This window comes from Agelaius phoeniceus, chromosome 4, assembly GCF_051311805.1.
Source record: "Agelaius phoeniceus isolate bAgePho1 chromosome 4, bAgePho1.hap1, whole genome shotgun sequence".
Classification (NCBI taxonomy): domain Eukaryota; kingdom Metazoa; phylum Chordata; class Aves; order Passeriformes; family Icteridae; genus Agelaius; species Agelaius phoeniceus.
The window spans coordinates 67637690-67657418 of NC_135268.1; the positions used below are offsets into that span (position 1 = coordinate 67637690).

The 19729-nt window shown below is 41.5% G+C and overlaps 1 protein-coding gene across 3 annotated transcripts in view; it reads right to left on the minus strand.

Moving 5' to 3' along the window:
- Positions 1-19420, minus strand: part of MAEA (macrophage erythroblast attacher, E3 ubiquitin ligase) — a 49539-nt gene extending 30119 nt beyond the window's left edge. Inside the window, exons 1-2 of one of the 3 annotated variants that reach the window (XM_054633758.2) lie at positions 19278-19420; positions 1524-1706 (exon numbers count right to left, since the gene is read on the minus strand). In XM_054633758.2, the coding sequence (XP_054489733.1) occupies positions 1524-1706; positions 19278-19346 (252 nt within the window). In that variant the 5' untranslated portion in view covers positions 19347-19420. Of the gene's footprint in view, positions 1-1523; positions 1707-10015; positions 10129-18904; positions 18923-19277 lie in introns of those variants that run through there. The other 2 variants (XM_077177828.1, XM_077177827.1) reach the window with 2 other exon arrangements.
- Positions 19421-19729: the final 309 nt, after the last annotated feature.

Sequence of the window (19729 nt, forward strand, 5' to 3'; positions counted from 1 at the left end):
CAAGGCATTAAATAAAGGAACCATCCAATTCTATTATGGCCATCTCAGCAGTTCATGAGATCCTTGTCTAAACACAGGAGGCAACAGAGATCCCACATGGGTCTAAAGGCTCTAAAGAAAACAATAATTTTGTTTGGGGCAGAGATTATAGAGAAGACAGTTGGGAGTTGAGGGTTTGGAGCAGAAACAAGACCTTTGTATTTCAGAGGACTTTTACTGTTAAGTAATTTTTTTTGGCCTTTTGTTCTTTCTGAGTAGCTATAAGATTCCCCAGAGTCTTTCAGGCAGTCAAAAACAAATGAGCAATTAAACTAAAATGGAGCTGTGCAACCAAAACACTCAGCAATGCCTTCAGACACACCCCCACAGTCAGCAAAGCTTTAACAAGTAAATTACTTTTACTCCTCCACATCATTACTACACACCTACCAGCAACATACAACACCTCTGTCAGAAATAGCTCCTATTTTTCTGTAAGTAACAGAGAAGTGAAGAAAACACATCCTTTAAGACCTCTTTAAGTCTCACAAGCCAAGGATGAAAAGAGCAATTAATTTATCAAGTCTTTTGCAGAACAGCTTTTCAACACCTAGCTAAGTTGTTCAAGCAGAAAACCCCAAATCAACACATATGACAGCGTTATTTTCATGTTGCAAACCTCCAAGGTATTTTGATGCTTCACATAGTACTGTCACAAGATTTATATCTGTTGGTTATTTCATTGAAGTTTCAGTGAAATGACTCTGCTTTTATGTTTCATCTATTTATTTTTGGAGAAGCGCTGCTCTCAAGTCAGGCGACAGAGCTATTTCCATTTTTCTGCAAGACTTGTTTCAAGTAAGTGTTCTGATGACTCTAGGGATGAGTAATATTCCCATCCAAAATAAGGATAGTTTATACTTCTTTTTCTGAGAACATATACATCTTTTTCTAAGAAAGATGTGGTAAAAGCATGAAAGGCTGGTTGTATTTTGTTCAAACTTAGCAGCTAGAAGCAGGTTATCCTGCCAAATTTTGTTTAAAAAGCTCTTAATATTCCCTACGAATCTTTCAAATGGCAAGTTGAGTGTTTATAAAACATATTCAAGTAACAATCCAGGCCAACTTGCACTTTCTTCTGCAGAGAAGTCTCAACACTGCATACAACTATTCCTGCACTGGGGGTTTCCCATTTTTCAGCTTCATCTTCTACCTGTTTTGCTATTCCAGTGATGAATTTATTCAATTACACAAACCTTTCCATTAGACACGCAGGAATTGTACAAAGCAATTCATTTTGCTACTATTTCTTTTCTGTTAGTAAAGAAAGTCCTTTTCAGGACTACAAATATCTATTAATTTTACCTCTCAACAGAAGTTTGTTTTGTTATATTTAGACAAGGACCACCAAATCGTGTTTCTTAAGCACAGTGAAGCAAAGTTTCACTGTGCATTCCGAGGCTTTTGAAGATTCAGTAATGCCTGGTGTCTTGAAAAGAAAATCCAAGCCAACAGCACAGCAGTGAAGGTGGAAGAGCACTCACCTTGCGTTTCAGAACGCTGAGTTTTTCAACAACTCCATCCAGGAGACTGACAACAGAATCCACAGCAGGACAACTGCTGAGTGTCTTCTCCAGCTCCGCCACCACCATGGTCACGTGGCTGGTCTCCCGGTCAATGTTCTTCTGGGCCGCTCGGAAGCGTTTGTTCAGTGTTTCATATGGCACCTGAGGCAGAAACAGCAAAGTCATTAGGATTTCTGTATTTAAAAAGTCAGCTCCTCTAGAGCTTACAAAGACTGATGATTTCATCTGGTGCAGCCCAAAGAGTAGGTCGGCTCCAGGGGACTAGAGGTCATTGATTGAACTTGAGTTCCCATACTAAAACACTTATTTAAGGAGCAAGGAGCTCACACTTCAAAGATTATGAAAAAACAACAGGAAAAATGCTGCTGTTTCTTGTCTGATACCAGGTTCACCTATCCTGCTTTGGCTGTAGGAAGCACTGATGGAAACAATCCAGGGACAACAGAATATGAAGACAAATTTGTACCTACGAAAGGAAAGCTACAAATTAAACCACAACTAAGAGATCACCCTTCAGACCCTGACTTTCTAATTTTACATTTCTTCTCTTCACTAATTCATTAAAAAAGAGAAGGTTACCTTTGAGAGAAAGCATGTATAATGCATATTGGCTACTGAAAAAATTATACATAGTTCACCAACAGTTATTCAGGAAATCCAACAAGTCTCCTACATACCTCTACCCATGAAAGACTACTTTTTAGGATGTAATACTCAAAAGTAGTATATACTTTGTATATACAAGAACTATAAGGAATGCCAAGAGAAACCCAATGTAAATTAAGTGATAAAAGCCTACAATGTATGATTAAACTGAAATTTAATTTCCTCTAATTTAATTTCCTCTAATTTCCTTCCTCAAACAAACTCCATTCCTGATTAAGAGATTTGCCAGTCTTGGAGGTCTCCTGTCCTACTTGTCCCACACCTTTGTGGAAAGCTGGATCAAACCTGCTACTGATGGCCATTAGTAGCCATGGCCCATGCTCCTGTGGATGGGAGCAGTCTACAGCCTGGGGAATGATTTGGGGAAAACTTACAGGATGTGTTAAGCTTCAACTAGACTTCCCCTACAGTGGCAGCAAAAGCAATTTAGACAGGAAGTTCTTTTACTTCACAAAACCAGGAATTTTTAAAAACATTCCAGTGCTATACACTTAATTCAGCCATATTGTTAACCTTTAAAAAGTCCATGAGAAGTTCTTTCAGATAGTTATGATAATCTTGATTGCTTTTCCATTAATCAAAGGCATAATTTAGATAGCAATCAGATTATCCATGTTAAAGGTAAAACAGGAAGCACAAATCAGTGCTCTGTTTGGTACATATCACGTATATGTTTGATTACAAATCTTCCAAGCATGTAACTTCTAATCAATTATATCAAGGGCTCAGTTTTCCTCTTTCTAATTATCTGCATGCAAGGAAGTATCCCCAGGGGCCACACCCCTTCTGGGCTCTATCAAAGAGGTTCCTACAGCACCACTGCAATTCTCCTTCAGAGAACACTCTGGTTCAGAGGAAGGAAGATGAGCCAAAGCATTTGCTTTCCAAGACTTTGCATTGCCTATAAGAGGTTGTGCTTCTTTGTAGTAGTAATAAAAGACAAGGATAATCCTGATAAGATATGAAAGGGCTCCTCTTGTCAAGACTGAAATGATCTATTTAATGGTTCCTGGTATCTCAAACTAAACCTAAACAAATGACAGGACAAGACTCTACCAGAGAAGGCACCAAGCCAAAACAATTCTTTTCTTTATACATTTTGCCCTAAAATCCCAGCAGTACACCCACCCAAAACTCAAGCCACATAAACCATGACAAATAATGGGCTTCAACACCTACTTAGTTGCCTATGTAACAACATTCCATCTCCAACCCTCTTTTCTGTTTTCTATTTACACAAAAAATATGAAATATTTTAAAGACCCACAGATAAAATGGATGTTCTAGGAGGCCATTATTTTGATCTCATGTTTTTGAGCATGGAAACTTATTTCCAACTCTAACACCTGATGCCAGACAGCATTTAAGACAACTTCTTCCCTTCCTTTTGCCCCACTGCATCTTTCTTACTGTTCACCAAAAAATATTTTTGCAAGTATTTTGCTAATCAGCTTTCCATGCCACACTGAAAATCTGCATCAATAAAGACTTTCATAAGCTACTATTAATTTGAGGTACCTTTTTTAGTACAGAAAGTGCTTTTGTTGAATTTTGAGCAGTCAGCTGGACACAGATCTAGTCAGTTGGGAAAAAAAGCCTGTGTTTAATCTCCCTTTTGCCTAGTTCCTTATCTGCACTCAAGAGCAGTAACAGCACCCATTTCCTGTGCTGTCTCTTCAGCATGCAGAGTTCTGGCACAGTTTGTGTTCATATGACATTTAGAACAATTGAACTTTCAATTTCAGCTGGTAACACTATATATCATTTAGAATGTCTAGGTGCAATAGGTCTTCTCTTATCTTTTTTTTTCCCCTACCATAAAAACAATCTGAATGTCTTCTGTGGAAGAGACTGAGTGGAAATGTTTCCACTATATACTCTGAAAGTAAATAAAAGTAAACATATTGAGAAACATAATTTAGTGTGTCATACCAAGGGAAATTAAAGGTACAATGAAATCATTTGCATAACTGGAGCTGACAGTAAATATACTTTACCAGAGATTTTCGTAATTTGCACAGGCAGTTGTTTCTTATTACAGAGCCAGCAGTTTTCATGAGAATATTTGTGAATCATATCTAGGTACAGATTTTACACTTACTTTACAGAGACAGAGTCTGTGAATGCCAAAATTTAGAACTACATTCCTTACAAAGCAGGATTTTATCTTGGATTTGCATCTTGATCTGCTGGTTCTTTTATTACTCCTACAGCTCCAACGTGCCAGAAGACCCAGCACTGGCTTGCTTTACCTCAGAACCCTTCACAAGTTACAGGCACTGTACCAACAGGAGCATTTCTTTCCACCAATAATGAAAGTTAATGAAAGGAGAACATATAAGAAAGTGTTCTGGACAATGCAATTTTAAACATTTTTAATTATAGTTCACTTGATTTTCAGGTATCATTGTTAGCATACTGTGCACACCAAAGTTTTCAGACTATGAGACAGAGGCAAGATTTCTATCTCATTAATTGCCATAAACCTATTAGAGACTTGGAATCTTTCCTGCCAGAACCATTCTGTGACCAAACTTGGATTACACATCATTATTTAGAGACAAGAGTGACCTACAGAACCCAGCCTAGAGAAACATTACCTTAAGGAAAAAAGAATTAATCAGCTACTAGAAAATTTGAACTAAAGCAGCAAGTACTGACCAGAATGTGTTCTGTATAAGCACAATACCAACTTGTCCTACTCGTTAGAGCTTGAAAAGCCACACCCAGTTGGCTCATATGGTGAGCATACAAGAGGATACAAAGGAGAGTTGTAAAATATTAGTGGGCAGCACATTTAAATCCAGTGGCACTAAACAGATTCTGCTCCTTTTGTTCATCAGCTTCCACAGCTGCAGACACATTATTCAACCTAAGCATGTACTAAACCAGGTCAAACTTAAACCTAGTGAAAAGGAATTTGACTGAAGTTAGATCAACCTACACAAGGGGTAAAATTCCAGTAACACAAGTTTTTCCAAGATCAGAATTCTGCTGTGATGTGAAGGAAAGTCTGCTTGGCTGGAGGCTTCTGCAACTGTAGCGTGACTGTTTCCAGGTGCTAAACACTAACAAAAAAGCAGAGACAAGCGATTAACCTGATCCAAATATTTTCTTCATTTCAGGAGTTACTTCACACTGTTTTCAGAAAGCCAAAAAAGTGGTGTGCTGTCCCAGAACATGCTCCAACAACCTCTAGCTGTGGAGACAAGACTTAGAAGAGGATTGGTCTGGGTGTACAAGCTTGAACTGGTGGAAGAGGAGGAAGGACTGCCAGGAGAGCTACACGTTGATCGCTCAGTTGAGAGCAAGGAGTAGAAAACTGCAGAGCTAAGGATGTCAGGGGCAGTTTTTCAGTGCACACTTGGGAACTCAGCTGTGAAGTTTACTACCTGGCCTTCAGCCCAAACACAGTCCTCTTCCTGCCCATGAATGCAAATAAGGTACCAAAGCAAGGCAGAGTTCTCAAATCACAAAGTGGCTAAAACTATTCCAACTGGGCAACTGTAGGCAATCTTTCTTTTCATAAGCCATATCAAATGTAACTTGAAATACCCTTAAGCAGAGTGAATTTAAATATATTTTCATAAAAATAAATTTTTCAGCAAGCCATTCACTTACTAAGTGATTCCATTTTCTTGAGTTTTTTGAAAACACATTAAAAATAGAAAAAAAAACCCAGCCAGTATTAAATGCTTGCATATGTTGCAACCTGATGTTTTGCAAACTGTATACACTTCTCAAGTGTTAATTATCAGGCAGCAAATAAATATTTAAAGAAATATAAATAATTTTAAGCCAACTGCATACAGGAGTACATCAAAACAAGTGTGAGCAGCTGGTGAAGGGAGGCAATCTTGCCCCTCTACTCTGCTCTTCTGTAGCCCCACCTGCAATGCTGCACTCAGCTCAATACCAGAAGGATCTGAACCTGCTGCAGCAAGTCCAGAGGAGGCCACCAAGGTGATCAGAGGGCTGGAGCTCCTCTGCTGTGGGGACAGGCTGGGACAGCTGGGGGTGTCCTGCCTGGAGAACAGAAGGCTCTGGGAAGACCTTATGGCACCTTCCAGTACCTAAAGGGGCTACAAGAGAGCTGGAGAGGGATGGAGTGACAGGACAAGGGGCAATGGCTTCAAAATGGCAGAGGCAGGATTAGATGAGATATGAGGAAGAAATGCTCAACTGTGAGGGTGGTAAGGCCCTGACAAAGGTTATCCAGAGAAGCTATGGATGACCCCTCCCTGGAAGTGTTCCCAGGTTGGATGGGGCTTTCAGCAACCTGGTCTAATGAACATGGCAAGGAGGCTGGAATTAAATTATCTCCAAGTTCCCATCAAAGTAAACCCTTCTATGATTCTAAAGCAGCTAATCCTTTACACAGTGCCCTACAATGCATATTGCTTTTTCACTCATTATCAAGATTTTACTGAGATTCATTTTTCTTCTCAAGGTTTTCTGAATTTATCTACGTGTGCACACTTTGTACTCTCTCCATAAATGGAATCTATAGAAACAGCTGCTGAACACACTCCTACCTCAGCTCTTGCTTATCTCTACAGACTCACAAAAAATGCCTTTAGAAAAACTGTGATAAGAGCATAGCATCTATATAGCCTTTAACAATCTGAAAAGGGAGAGGAGAATGCACACCATTTTCCCCTCATAGAAGTTTATTAATTATAGTGATCAAAGCTTAAAAAGTTCAATGGCATTTATGTTGTTGGAAGTCAGACATCCAGACTGGACTTATGCTCATTGTAGCACCTTGAATTCTATTAAGCAGCTTAATGGCATTTTGAGAATGTGGTGAAGTTTTAGCCTGTTGCACACCTGCAGCTTCTACAACAGACAGAGTCACTCACTGAGCACCTGGGGTTTGCAAACAAATTGAATACAGACAGTGCTGAAGGGCTCTCTGCTTGGGATAGAGAACAACATAACAAAACAAACATGAACTGTGGAGAGAACCTCTTTGCAGAGGTGTTGTAGTTGTCCAGCCACAAAAGCCTTCTGAGTTACAGCTAGAAATGCAGCTCTCATTACCATCACAGCCAGCATAGACATCCACTTAATTCAGCTAGACTTCAAATAAGTAATTGCAATTACCAGGGCCTTGTAGACACCAGCAGCTTAAGGAAGATGAAAAGCATCCACAGAATTAAGTTTGTGACCCAACTACCAAGGACAACAGGGTCTTATTTCTAAATGCCTTCGCTGTCTATACTGGTAAGGTCTTCTCCTAAGCCTTCCTGATGAGGTATGAGCAACTGAGTCTGGGGAGAGAGGTACTATTCACTCGTGTAGGAAGTCCAAAGCAAGCTGAAGATAGACAGGTACATAGGAGCAGAAGGGAGGAAAGGAGAGAGCTCTGGGATGACACTGCAAACCTGCTACCATTGCTGGAATGCCACGGTGAACAAGAAAAGTTGCCCATGACTGAAAAGAGCAAGTTTTGTGCCTCTACTCCAAAAAGAGAACCTGGAAGATCACAAAACCTACAGGCTGGTCTGCATCATCTCAGCTCTTGTGAAAGTTACAGAAAAAACAAAAAAACCCACAAACAAACAACAACAACAACAAAAAAAAAAACAACAAAAAACCCCAAGCATTTTCAATCTTATAGAGGTGACTAGGAACAACCAGCCCAGATTTGTCTTATGCAAATCAAGCTGACAACATTGTTTGCTTTCAGTGATGAACTGTCTCTCAGTGGCAGGAGCACACTGGCAGCCCTTCATGCCAATAGCAGTGAGGTTTCTGACATTGTCTCACTTGTGGCCAAACAGGAGACATGGACTCAATGGCTGAACACAAGATGGGTTAGGGACTGACTAGTCAGGCTCTAAGAATAATGGTCAGTGGTCCCAAAGCTTCCTGCTGGCCAATTATAAATACTGCTTGTCTCCAGGATGTTATCAACTCCAACAAACATGTCATCTTCAACCATCTGCACTACAGAACACACAGAGGGCAAACTGGTGGAGTGCTTGATAAAAGGGTGTCAGAGCTGCCATTCAGAAAAAATTACAAACTGGAGAAATACACCAAGAACTTTATGAAACGTAATCAAGGCAAACACCAGGGCCCAATATCAGGCACAAAACCACTCCAGCCTTTAGTACTGGTTGTGGAGTAACTGCCTAGGACCACCAGTGCAAGAAAAGACACAGAGGTCCTGATGGACAGCAGGTGGGACATGAATCAGCAACAGGCTCTCATGGCAGTGAAGGTTAACCCCATCCCAGGCTGCATTAGCAAGACTAAAGGCAGTGGGTTGAGAGGAGTGATTGTTAACGCTCAGCACTCATGCAGACTCATCTGGAATACTGAGTCTGGTTTTCAGGTCACTCTCCTCCCCCCACTAAAAAAGAGATGCTGACAACCTGGAGAGAGTCCAGAAGGCTGCCACCATGACAGTGAGCTGGCTGCAGGATTAAAAAAACAAATGTCCAAGAGAAGCTGAGAGGGGCAGGCTTGCTTCCGCTGCTGCAGAAGGGAAGGCTCCGGGAGCTGGAAGCGGCACAATCTGATAAAAGCTTTCTACCACCCAAAGGTGAAGGTCACAGATAAGAGCCAGCCAGACCTTCCGGAGTTACAGAGCAAAAGGGAAGGAGGCTGAGTTGACAAGTGTCACTAGAGAAAATTCCAGCTGGACATAAAAAAAATATTTCAATCAGAACACTTGGTAAGCACTGGAAGAGCAGCCCAGAAAGGTGACGGAATCTCCACCCTCAAAAACTTTCAGAACTTGGCAGGACTCTGAGCAACTCAGATTAGCTTTGAAGTTAGCCAAGGTTTGAGCAGAAGCCTGAATTTAACAGTCTGCAGAAGTACTCTCCTACCTTAATTTAATGAATTCATCTTTGCTAACTTGGACATCAAATACATTTCCATATGAAGATCTGAATGACCATACCAGATAAGACCAAAAACCCCTCTCTGTCACCATCTTTTCTCTGATGGTATCCAGAAAGAGGATGGCACTTGAAAAAAGGCAAGAACAAAGTTACTAATCCCAAAGTCTCACTGGACTCCTTGAGCCAGAGATGGGAATTTAACACCACAGGGTGTTTCTCACTCATGAACTCTGGTTGCTGTTGACCTGAGTTTTAGCACTGCAACATCCTGTTGTGAGATATTTCACAGGCTCACAACTATGTGAAGAAATACTCTTTGGTTTTGACTTTTCAACTGACTTGAAACCCTTTTGTTCTTGTTTTGGAATCAAAGAAGGGAACTCTCTTCTTCTCCTACATATTTCTCATGTATCTTGAGATTGGAGAGACTCTTTGAACCACTCCTTGAAGACAGACATTCATCTCTCTAATCATTCTCACCCTTCTGTAGCCATTTTCCAGTTCTACTACACCCTTTCTCAGGATGAGAGAAGGGAGAAATTAAGAGTAACTCATACTACTTGAGAGAAGAAGAAACCATGGATTTTAACTGCTTTGTACAGTTCCCTTCCCAACACTTCTGTCCTGTGTTTGTTAACATTAACCTGACCACTCACACAAAACATTCACCATTAGCCCTGAGATCCCACTCAGCAATGATGATCACTTCCAACTCAGTTATTATATATATATAGAAGACTATGATTAATTTTCTTTTCACCATACCTAAAAACTGTATCACACTGCATTTATCTATACTGAATTTAATATATTTTAACACCCATTCAGTCTCACTATTTTTTCTCTAATGGTTCACACTTTGGCTACATCTGTAATACCTCAATTATCTTAGCATCATCAAGGAAACTGCTTCATCTCAGCACTTACATTTTCTTCCAGGCTGTTCAAAGAGCTGAGTATCACCAGGATGCCAGCAGAATCCTAACACCAATCTTCCTCCATTAGAACAGCTGGCTACTAAATCTTGATGTTTGTTTTTTATCTTGCCCAGTTCCTTATCTGCATAAGGACTTCAGTCTTTCTTGCACGAGTTCCTGGTAAGGCTTATCTCCAGAAAACATTCAGTAATATGAATAAACTATCAACCAAGTCCACCTCACTGCCCACTTCAGTTTTTTAAGAACAACTCCAATATCTTTACATGGAATGCACTTTTTAAAAGTCACATTAACTGATGTACATTATTCCATATTGGATTAGTCAGGATACTATTTCTGCATCAATAAGCAATTGGCTGGAAGGGAAAAATCAATTACATATATTAAAAATCTCACTAAAATTTTACTTGAAGTAGAAGCATGGAAACAGTCTTCTACATTGCCTTTCTTCCACAGCTATCCAACAAAATTCCCAGACTACTTGAGCATTTATCAGAGAATTAAGAGGAGGACTCAACACAGGACAAAGAGATTTCTCCCAAAACAAAAAAGCTTTTTATAACAAGTGTTAAATGCTGCATTTCTCCTCCTTTGGAGGTGTAGGATGTTAGGCCAAAGTCTAATGGCCACTGTGCAAAATTCCAAATACCACCTTGATGCTGCCCACAAGTTTTTCTACCTTGGTAGTGGTACAGAGCAATACTGAAAGACTGAATTACACATTTGTTTCATGACTGAAGTTTTGAAAAAAATCGAAGCCTTTATTCTCCTCCAAATCTTTAGCCTTACATTAGACTTTCAGTTCTCACACTTCAACACCGGCCAAATTCCTTCTTTACTTATATAGATTCAACCCTAAGGAGCTCCAAATAAAAATGGAAACTACAACACAATCACTTTCAGATCACAAGATTATTCAAAATGTTTCTAGCCCACAGTAACTGCATGGATGAAACTAGTTCAGATGCAGCAGAAAAAAGTAAAACCCAGTTTGTATAGCTATCATTTGGTTGTTGGGAATTACAGAGTAAAGGTGAGACTTCAAAAAAGTCAGTTGAAGGAAGAAATTGAAGGAAGAAGTTATTTGGTTATATAAGTACAATCATTAACTATTCTCCAAGACTCCTGTAAACAGGAATTTTCAAAGTTTCTAAAAACTCATTTTCATAGAAAACAGTAGAGACAACAGAAACAAGCATCACTTACACAGGTTTGCAGTTCTGTAAAGAACACCCATTTTCTTGCTGTATTTGATATAAAGTAGTTAATTGGGTCTAACTGGTACAAATTCTTACAGAGGGAACTTTAACTATATATCCTGACTTGACAGATGTCTGTGTGCATCCTCAGTGTTAAAGTATCTTGGCTGAAAGTAACTCCTTCCCACATAAAATGTGATTTTTAAAAAAAAACATAAAAACCTACATTGTGTATCTTTTCAAATTAACTCAGTCATGAGCAGGAGGGAATTAAAAATGGATTTGTAAAAATCTTACCAAATACATGAAGTCACAAAATTAGGGGGCAGAAAAAAAAAAGTGTTTCAGGAAATATAAAAAGAGTCCTACCCAATTCGGTGGGGGGAACCATTACAGAACTATGCTCTCCTTTCAAGGGGCAGAAAAATGATCTGCTTCCCCTCCTCAACTGTGTTAGCTTACAACACCTGAAAAGCACCAGAGATTTGGATGAATGAATCTACAGGTGTCCAAGACTATTCTGTTGAAGACTTTGAGATATAAATAAGCTTTTTTCAAATGCCCCTACATGAAATTTAGCCTGGCCAGACAGCTAGGGAAAACAAGAGAGGTGCAGTGATGAAATTGCCTTTCAAAAAACTAAAAGCAAAGAGAACTTAGCACCACTTTAGGCAAGAACAAGGAAATATAAGAATATGTAAGAAAAATTAAGCACCTCCTGAAGAGTTTTAATAAACAGTGTCAAGAGAAAAACAAAACCTCACAAGGAACACCTTCAAGCATTCAGCTGTTTTCTTGAGACTAAATTAGAACACCATGCTCACCGCTTCAACAAAACAGAAAAGTAGAGGACATCTATTACATATGATGCAAAAGAAAAATGAGGCAGGGTACAATAAACTACTGAAACTGTTCCCTCAAAGAAATAACAATAAAGAACTTCCTTGCAGAATTACTGAAATTCTGTGTTTTTATGTAGTTCATTTTTTCCTCAATGATTCTTGGATTACTTCAGACCAGAGTCAGCATCATTATTTGTCACTGGACTTATCCAAAATGTAAATGACATCAGCACCTCTTCAGTGAGCTCTTATAAACTCCTTAAAATGGTAATAGTTTTTCCTTGTTCTAGGCAAAACAAAAAAAAGGAAAATAAAGTTAAAAGAGTAGTAGTATATTTGAGGAAGAGATGGCTTAAAAAAATGCCTAGATTTAGGTTAATTAGGTAAAAGCATTAAAATAAAATCTTGAAGAGATATAGAGACAAATTAAGTAATTTCATAAGCCTAAAAGCAGTTGGAGGTAATTTGGATTATTAAAAAGCAATTCTTTTTAAAAACAGTTTCCATGTTTTGGAAGGGTAAAGCCTAGTAGCTTGCCTTAGTTACAAAGAAGTCAGTTTTACAACTCAGGAAGACAGTACTGTGCATTCCAGAGCAGCTGTGTCTCAAAAGAAACCATCATTATATTATTCAAAGCTGCTACTTCAATACAGGAGAGAATGAACAGCAAAAATTCTTGGGCTATCCATCTGCTACACATATACTTAGTCAACAGAAGCAATCACACTCCTTCAGAATATTATCCTGTTACACCAACTGCAAGAAACTTATTTCTGAATAAATTATCAACATTATCAACATTTTGAACAAGGCTTCCTACAAGCAAATGAAGTGCTTTACAAAGCAATTTTACAGTTACAGAAAATTGTCTTACATCCCTATAGAAGGAGGTTGACAGCCATTTTAGAGGCCTGTCTAGAACAAGCCTGAGGACATCAGAGGCTTTTCCAAGGCACTTGTTTATAGCTGCCACCCTGGACTTACAGCTCAAAATAAATGCTTCTGCTTTTCTTACTTAATAAGAGTACTAACAAGAACCTAAGCATTGTTCCCTGGCCAAAGCTAAGGTCACTCAGCAGTTTTGTGTCCTGAGCAAGTCCTTCCATTTGTTTTGATCCTTCTCTCTTCTCCAAATATTTGTTCATTTTAATCACAGCACCACCTCTTTACCTCTTTAAATGAAAGAGGTTGTTGTCCTTCTGTGTGTTTGCACAGTCCAGACACCATGATACTGCTAGAGATCCCATTTCCAATCAAATTGCTCCCAAAACAACCTAGTCCAGCCAAAGTGACAGCATTTCTTGTAAGACAACTACGCATTATTGATTCAAATTAGCAGACCCATGTTAGAATATATGAATGACCAAAGTCCTACTCAATGTATTATCTGTTTTATTTTCATGTCCACTGATTTACAAGTCCAGTTAATCCACAGAGCTCTTAAAAAAAGCTGAAATAAATCAAAAGAACTTGTGAAGTAGTTAAATTACTGACTATCAAAAGTATCTTAAAAACTGCTTTATTTAAATCAAATGTCACATATTGTAAGTAATCAATTACTTTGGCATATTTCACATTCTGAGTTAGCAAATACTTCCCACATAGTGAATCTTCAGGCTGTAGGTTGTGGGAGGCCAAGTGCACAATTCTGGCAGCTTTTTGACTTAACAAGGACTGATGGATGCTGTCAGTGTGCCCTTACAGCAAATCTGCCAGAACAGTACCTCCCTAACCCTGTGAGCCTGAAAGGTACTTACTCTTCTGCTGATTCTACAGGAGCTACTGATTTGAACGACAGTGGGAAGATGCTTGGGGAGCACACCAAGTGAAGCACTTTCCTCCTATTACAGCAGCTAGGAAATGTTTGGAGCTCATCTTTACTTATTTCCCAGCTCTTGAAAAACACTCACTATACTAAGACTCAAATCCTGTCTTTTGTTAACATTTAAGATCCCAATGTGCTAGCTACCACACAAACATACTATTCCTACACCAAACATACACAAAGGAAACTCACAAGACCACAGGCCACTGTCCTGTGAAAACACTACAAATCAAGTATGGTGCAACCAGCAATTGCAGCATCAGCTAAGTGTTCACTTGGAAGACACTAGCAGGAGATCTTCTGTGAGATGTTTGAGAATAGCTTTCTTCAAGTATTTTCCTACAGGCACAATGGGGTACTAATAACCAAGCAACAGCTCTAGGTCACCACCACACTGTTACTGCCTTCTACTGTGTTTCCTTCCTTCATTAATCACTTAAAAATATTTTTTTATAGTGAGTGGGCAGGGGTGAAAAAGAAACCAATGAGCCAATTTCTTCAGCTACTGCACAACATCAAACTTCTTACAAAGCCCCAGTGTTCGCTTTTTCTTAAAAGAATGTTTTTAGAACAGAGTGTAGTGCAGGAAAGCAACAGCAGTAGGAAAGATTTCACACTTGTTTGCTGACACACACACACACCATGTGTCAAAACAGGAAGTGCATTATTCAGCAGCACAGGAACGCTCGGCATGGACATTGAACACACTTGGTGAGTCAGAGCACCCAGGTTGAAGATGGATTTAGTGTGAGATAAGTGTTCATGATGAGTTAGTGCAGAGCTGTCACCAACATCCAGGCTTAGCTTATTTTGCCAACCTTCTGTCTGAAAAGCACTTAGATAATCCAAAAAAGGGCCTATGAGAGAGCTGGAATGGGACTTTTTACAACAGCAGGTAGTGACAGAACAAGAGGGAACGGCTTCCAACTAAGAGGGCAGGTTTAGATTAGATATGAGGAAGAAATTTTTTCATTGTGAGGATGGTAAAACACTGGCACAGGCTGTCCAGAAAGCTGAGGATGCCTCCTCCCTGGAAGTGTTCAAGGCCAGGCTGGATAAGCCTTTGAGCAACTTGGCGTAGTGGAAGGTGTCCCTGACCCTGGCAGGAGGGCTGGAACAAGATGATCTTTAACGTCCCTTCCAACTCAAGCCATTCTATGATTCTGTCATGGTATGTGTTTGGATTTTCTTACATGGATGTACAGACAGTGAACTAAATGTTACAAGTTGTTACTTCTGTCTTAAGTCCTGCTTGAACCACTTTCACTGAGCAATTTTTGCTGCTACCTTTTCAAAGTTTTGACAAAAGTACTCTTTACTCTTAAAATTAGGTTCAAAACCAACTAAGAGTAAAGCTTATAAACATGGGGAAAAAATAAAGTACTGCAACCAGTTATTCAAAAAATTAATTGTGCACTTCTGCTTCACTGGGTAAAAAGTTGATTGTTCAGATGTTTCATATCTCCATTAGTGACCTGGATGATGGATCAGAGTGCACCTCCCCAGCCTGCAGAGGACACAAAACCAGGAGGAGCTGTTACTGTGCCAGGTGCTTGTGGTGCCATTCCACAGATCTCACTGTGCTGGAGAAATGGGCAAACAAGAACCTCCAATTCAATAAAGAGAAATGTAAAGTCTTACACTTGAGAAAAAACAACCCTTTGGACCAGGACAAGTTGGAGACAAAGCCTGGGAAGCAGCTTTGCAGAACAGAGCCTGGGGTCCTGCTGGACAAATTGCCCATGACAGCACCCATGAGGCAAAGGCTACCAATGGCACCCCAGGCTGTGCTAGCAAAAACACTGCCAGGAGCTCAAGGAAGGTGATCCTTCCCCTCTGCTCTCAATGGAACTTAGACCCACCCAAAGTGCTGTGCCCAGTTCTGGCTCCCCCAGCCAAGAGAAACATGGACACACTGGAATGAGTAAAGAGAGATCACTACCAGACTGGAGAATGGATGTGGGAAGAAGGGCTGGGAGGAGTGGGATTGCTCAGCCCAGAGGAAGCCTTATCAAGGGGTGTGAATGAATGAATACCTGATGGGGACAACAAAGCAGATGGAGCCAGACTCCTCTCAGCAGTGCCCCATCAAAGTACAACAGGCAATGGGCACAAACTGAAATACAGAGAAATTCCTGTCAACAAAAGATGACATTCTTTTGGCACCACAACAGCAGTCAAACACTGGACTGGCTTTGCCAAGAGAGGCTGGAGTGTCCATCTCAGGAGACAACTGAGAACAGTCTGGCCAGGGTGCTGAGCAACCTGCTGCAGCTGAGCCTGCTTGGAGGGCAGGATACTGGCCTAGACTGTCTGCAGAGGTCCTGTCTAACCTCAGCTGCTCTGGACTTGGGACAGACACAACATGCACCTCATATAAACCCAGTCTCCTACATGTTCCCCTGTAACAATCCAAAAATTGCATTTCCATGAGAAATTAGTGTCTTCTTAAATCTGCTGCCAGTATTTTCCCTAAGAAACCAAACAGTAGCTCTGAGAAGGCACTGACATGTCCTGTGCTTCTACAACTCTCCTGTTTCAACTTTTTTTAAAGCAGTAGCAGAGTAGCTAACCCAAAACTGCTTACCAGCAAACAGACCAGAATATTTTCAAAAGTGGCAATTTCTGCTTTTGGGTCTTCCATCTTCCATTTTTGGGGTCTTAGCCTATACAGCTTGCTATCACTTTAATAATTATTCATACTTTAAAGATATGGATGAATTATCCAGCTTCCTGTCATCACTTGTTTATTATTTTCAGCAAAGAACTCCAATAACAATGTTTGCATTCATTCATTCATTTTCAAATTGTCAGCTTTCATCTTACATGCTCTCATCTGAGACTAACAGAATTCCCCATCAGTAGGATTTAAAAAAAAAAAAAAAAAGAAAAATTCCACAGTAGTTTGGAAGAAGAATAGCTGAAATAGCTGACAACCTTCTTGTCCTTGAGAAGGGACTGGAGGGAGCAGGGGGGAATATTCAAGAATTATTTTCTACACTTAAAGAGCTTCTGTAGATTCAGCTGAAGAAGTGTATTTACTTCCCCTGAGCTGAACTGCTGAAGTATTTCCACTCCAGCAGCAGCCACAATTTAGCTCTGGAGCAGGGATTTCCCTCTGCAGTCTGAAGCACTCTCTCACATGAAAAGCACTCTGTGGAACACACTGTAAATGTGGAACTATTACACAACTATTATCTAGTGATGCTGGCATGAGGAAGCTAGAGGGAGGAAACAGGAAGGATATTCAATACAAGTCTGCAATCTTTTATATTTTACTCACATAAGGGAAAATCACCAGTGTCCAGAGCTCCAAGAGATACATCTGAGCTACTCTGTTGGTGAATTTAAAAAAAACCAGTGGTACACATTCATTTTACACAGCATTTAAATAAACTGGAAATAAAAATTCAGATTCTTAGTCCCACAGAAACCTGTAGGCATCATCTGACTTCTAAAGACCAAAATGAGATTTCATATCAACTTACTTTAGTAGACTTTAGCCTTAGTGTTCATTTCTCCGTGTGCTTTTTCACCTCCACCAGTAAAATGTTTTGATATATGACTCACAGTTAAGAACATTTCAGAGGACACATTCAAAAGATTTGAGCAGACACTGTTCTGGCAGGTCTTTTTAAACAATGAAAAATGTTACTGAAGATTACAGGAACAACCCAGAAGTTGAATGGCTGCTGGGAAGAGTCAATAAACATCACCTTTGCTTGGAAATTAGGAATTTCAGTGCAAGGGTGTATCACCCTCTTACTATTTAGCTTGCTAACTTTACAAACAACATTCCATTCTGTTATGTATATTTTTGTTGAGATATTTTAGGGGGAAAGAATGCTTGTGAAAATAAAATAATTAGTCCAAAATATTCTCTACCTTTGAAATGGCTGGCACTTTGACAATTCATCTTAAGTCATAAGCACCAAAACAAAAAACTCACTGATCCTCACTGCCAGTAATTTTTCAGGAATGTAGCAACCAAAGCTGTGGTAACAACTGGAATACACCTAAAATGCAGCCTTAAAACTATCTTCTTAACATTAAATGCCTTCACATTGTTCTGGCTATGGAAAGTGCCAGAGAGCTCTCTACAGCTATTTTAAAATTTAAGCCTGATGCTGTCAGGTTCAAAGTACTTCTGGGCGACAGAAAGGAGCCTTCACATGTAAAAAGGGGAATCAACACTTTGTCCTTCTGCTTCTCAGACCCGAGCAGAATGGAGCTGGTGGAGGAGGACATGCACAAGAAGAACAGAACCAACACTGCAGAACCAACACTGTAAAGAGCACACAATGCTCGGCGTGTGAAGGACAGCATGATCTCAGCACAACAAAGTTGACTTTGCATAAACATCTCCTATAGACGGCAAAACGTGGACACCCTGACACGAGAGATATTCAAATAAGCATTTTGCAATAGAGATCCTTCACCCAGGTCCCTTCCACAGCTGCTGCTATTTATGTGGTAAACCTCCTGTATATACAACACGACACTTCAAACAAAGGTTCCCGTTGATTCCTATGAGCATCATGCTTGCAGTTCAACAGTTCTCGGAGGCACTGAGCGCTAAGGTCATCGCCGAGTCCTTCACCTGCCTCACAACACCTGCTTAAAGCCCGAGACCACCTATGCAGCCCTGGGAGACCTCCATCCTGCAGGCAGCCCCAGTATCTCAAGGAACAGCTTTTACCAAACTGCATTTTGCTTATTCGCCTCCACAGCCCTCCAGTACGTCTGTCCCTTTTTATATTTTAAGCTCATCTCCATCTTCGGGGGACCAAGCAGCCAAGGAACCATATTACACCGCCACCTCCACTCCCTCCCCTTTAACACGTCTCCTAACAACGCCACGTAGATGCAGATAATCATCTGGGATGAGCACTTCAGGCAGTCCTCGGTGTTCCTGAGGGAGCACATTCCACTCACACGCCCCAGCCCCTCTCCCCCAGCCCGGCTCCGTCCGAGCCCACTCCCCCCTCACAGCACCCCGCGAGCACAAGGACCTCACTTATCTCCCAGCTCCTTTCCAGCTCTTTTTGTGTCCCCAGCGTAGCCCGGGGGCCTCCCCCGTCCCCTCAGGGCACGGAGACACCAGGGAAGAGCCGCATATTCCAGGCACGTCCCTCTCCCTCCGCGGAGGGGGATGGGAAGAGCAGCAGCGGAGCGGCACCAGCCGAGACGTCAAGCGGAGGAAAAACGAGGACAGGCGGGAACTATGCGATAGGAATCGTTCCCAACCTCCATCCCACAGCCCCGGGGCTCCCGAGGCGGGGAGAACAGGGTGGGGGAGAAGGGGCTCCCCCTCAGCGCTGCTCGGGCGGGACGCTGAGGGCGTTAACGCGCTCCCCCCGCGCCGGGGGGCGGCCCGGCACCCACCTTGAGAGTGGGGTACTCCTGCACCTTCAGAGTCATTGAGAGCTGAGCGGCTGATTCCTGCACCGCCATCTTGGATCGGGCACCGGCCGCCTCCCCCCTCCCTCCTTTCCCTCCCGCCCTCCTTCCCAGCGCGTCCCGGCGGGAGCTACCTACGGCGCGCGCGGCATGCCGGGAAACAGCGCGCGCCCCGCCCCGGCCCTCATGGACACGGGCCGAACCAACGCCGCGCGCTCCCCCCCTCCCGCCACCCCGCGCCTCCGCGGCTTGGTACGCTCCGCGGGGGCGGTGACGGAGGGAGAGCGACGGCGAGCCGGCCAATGAGCGGCTGCCTTCCCTCACGTTCCTCCGCCGTGAGTGTCGGCACCGCCCCAGAGCTCGGGGAGCCGAGCCTGAATGGGCAGTGGTGTGGGAATGGGCGGGGCCGCGGGGATGCGCGGACAAATCAAATGGGA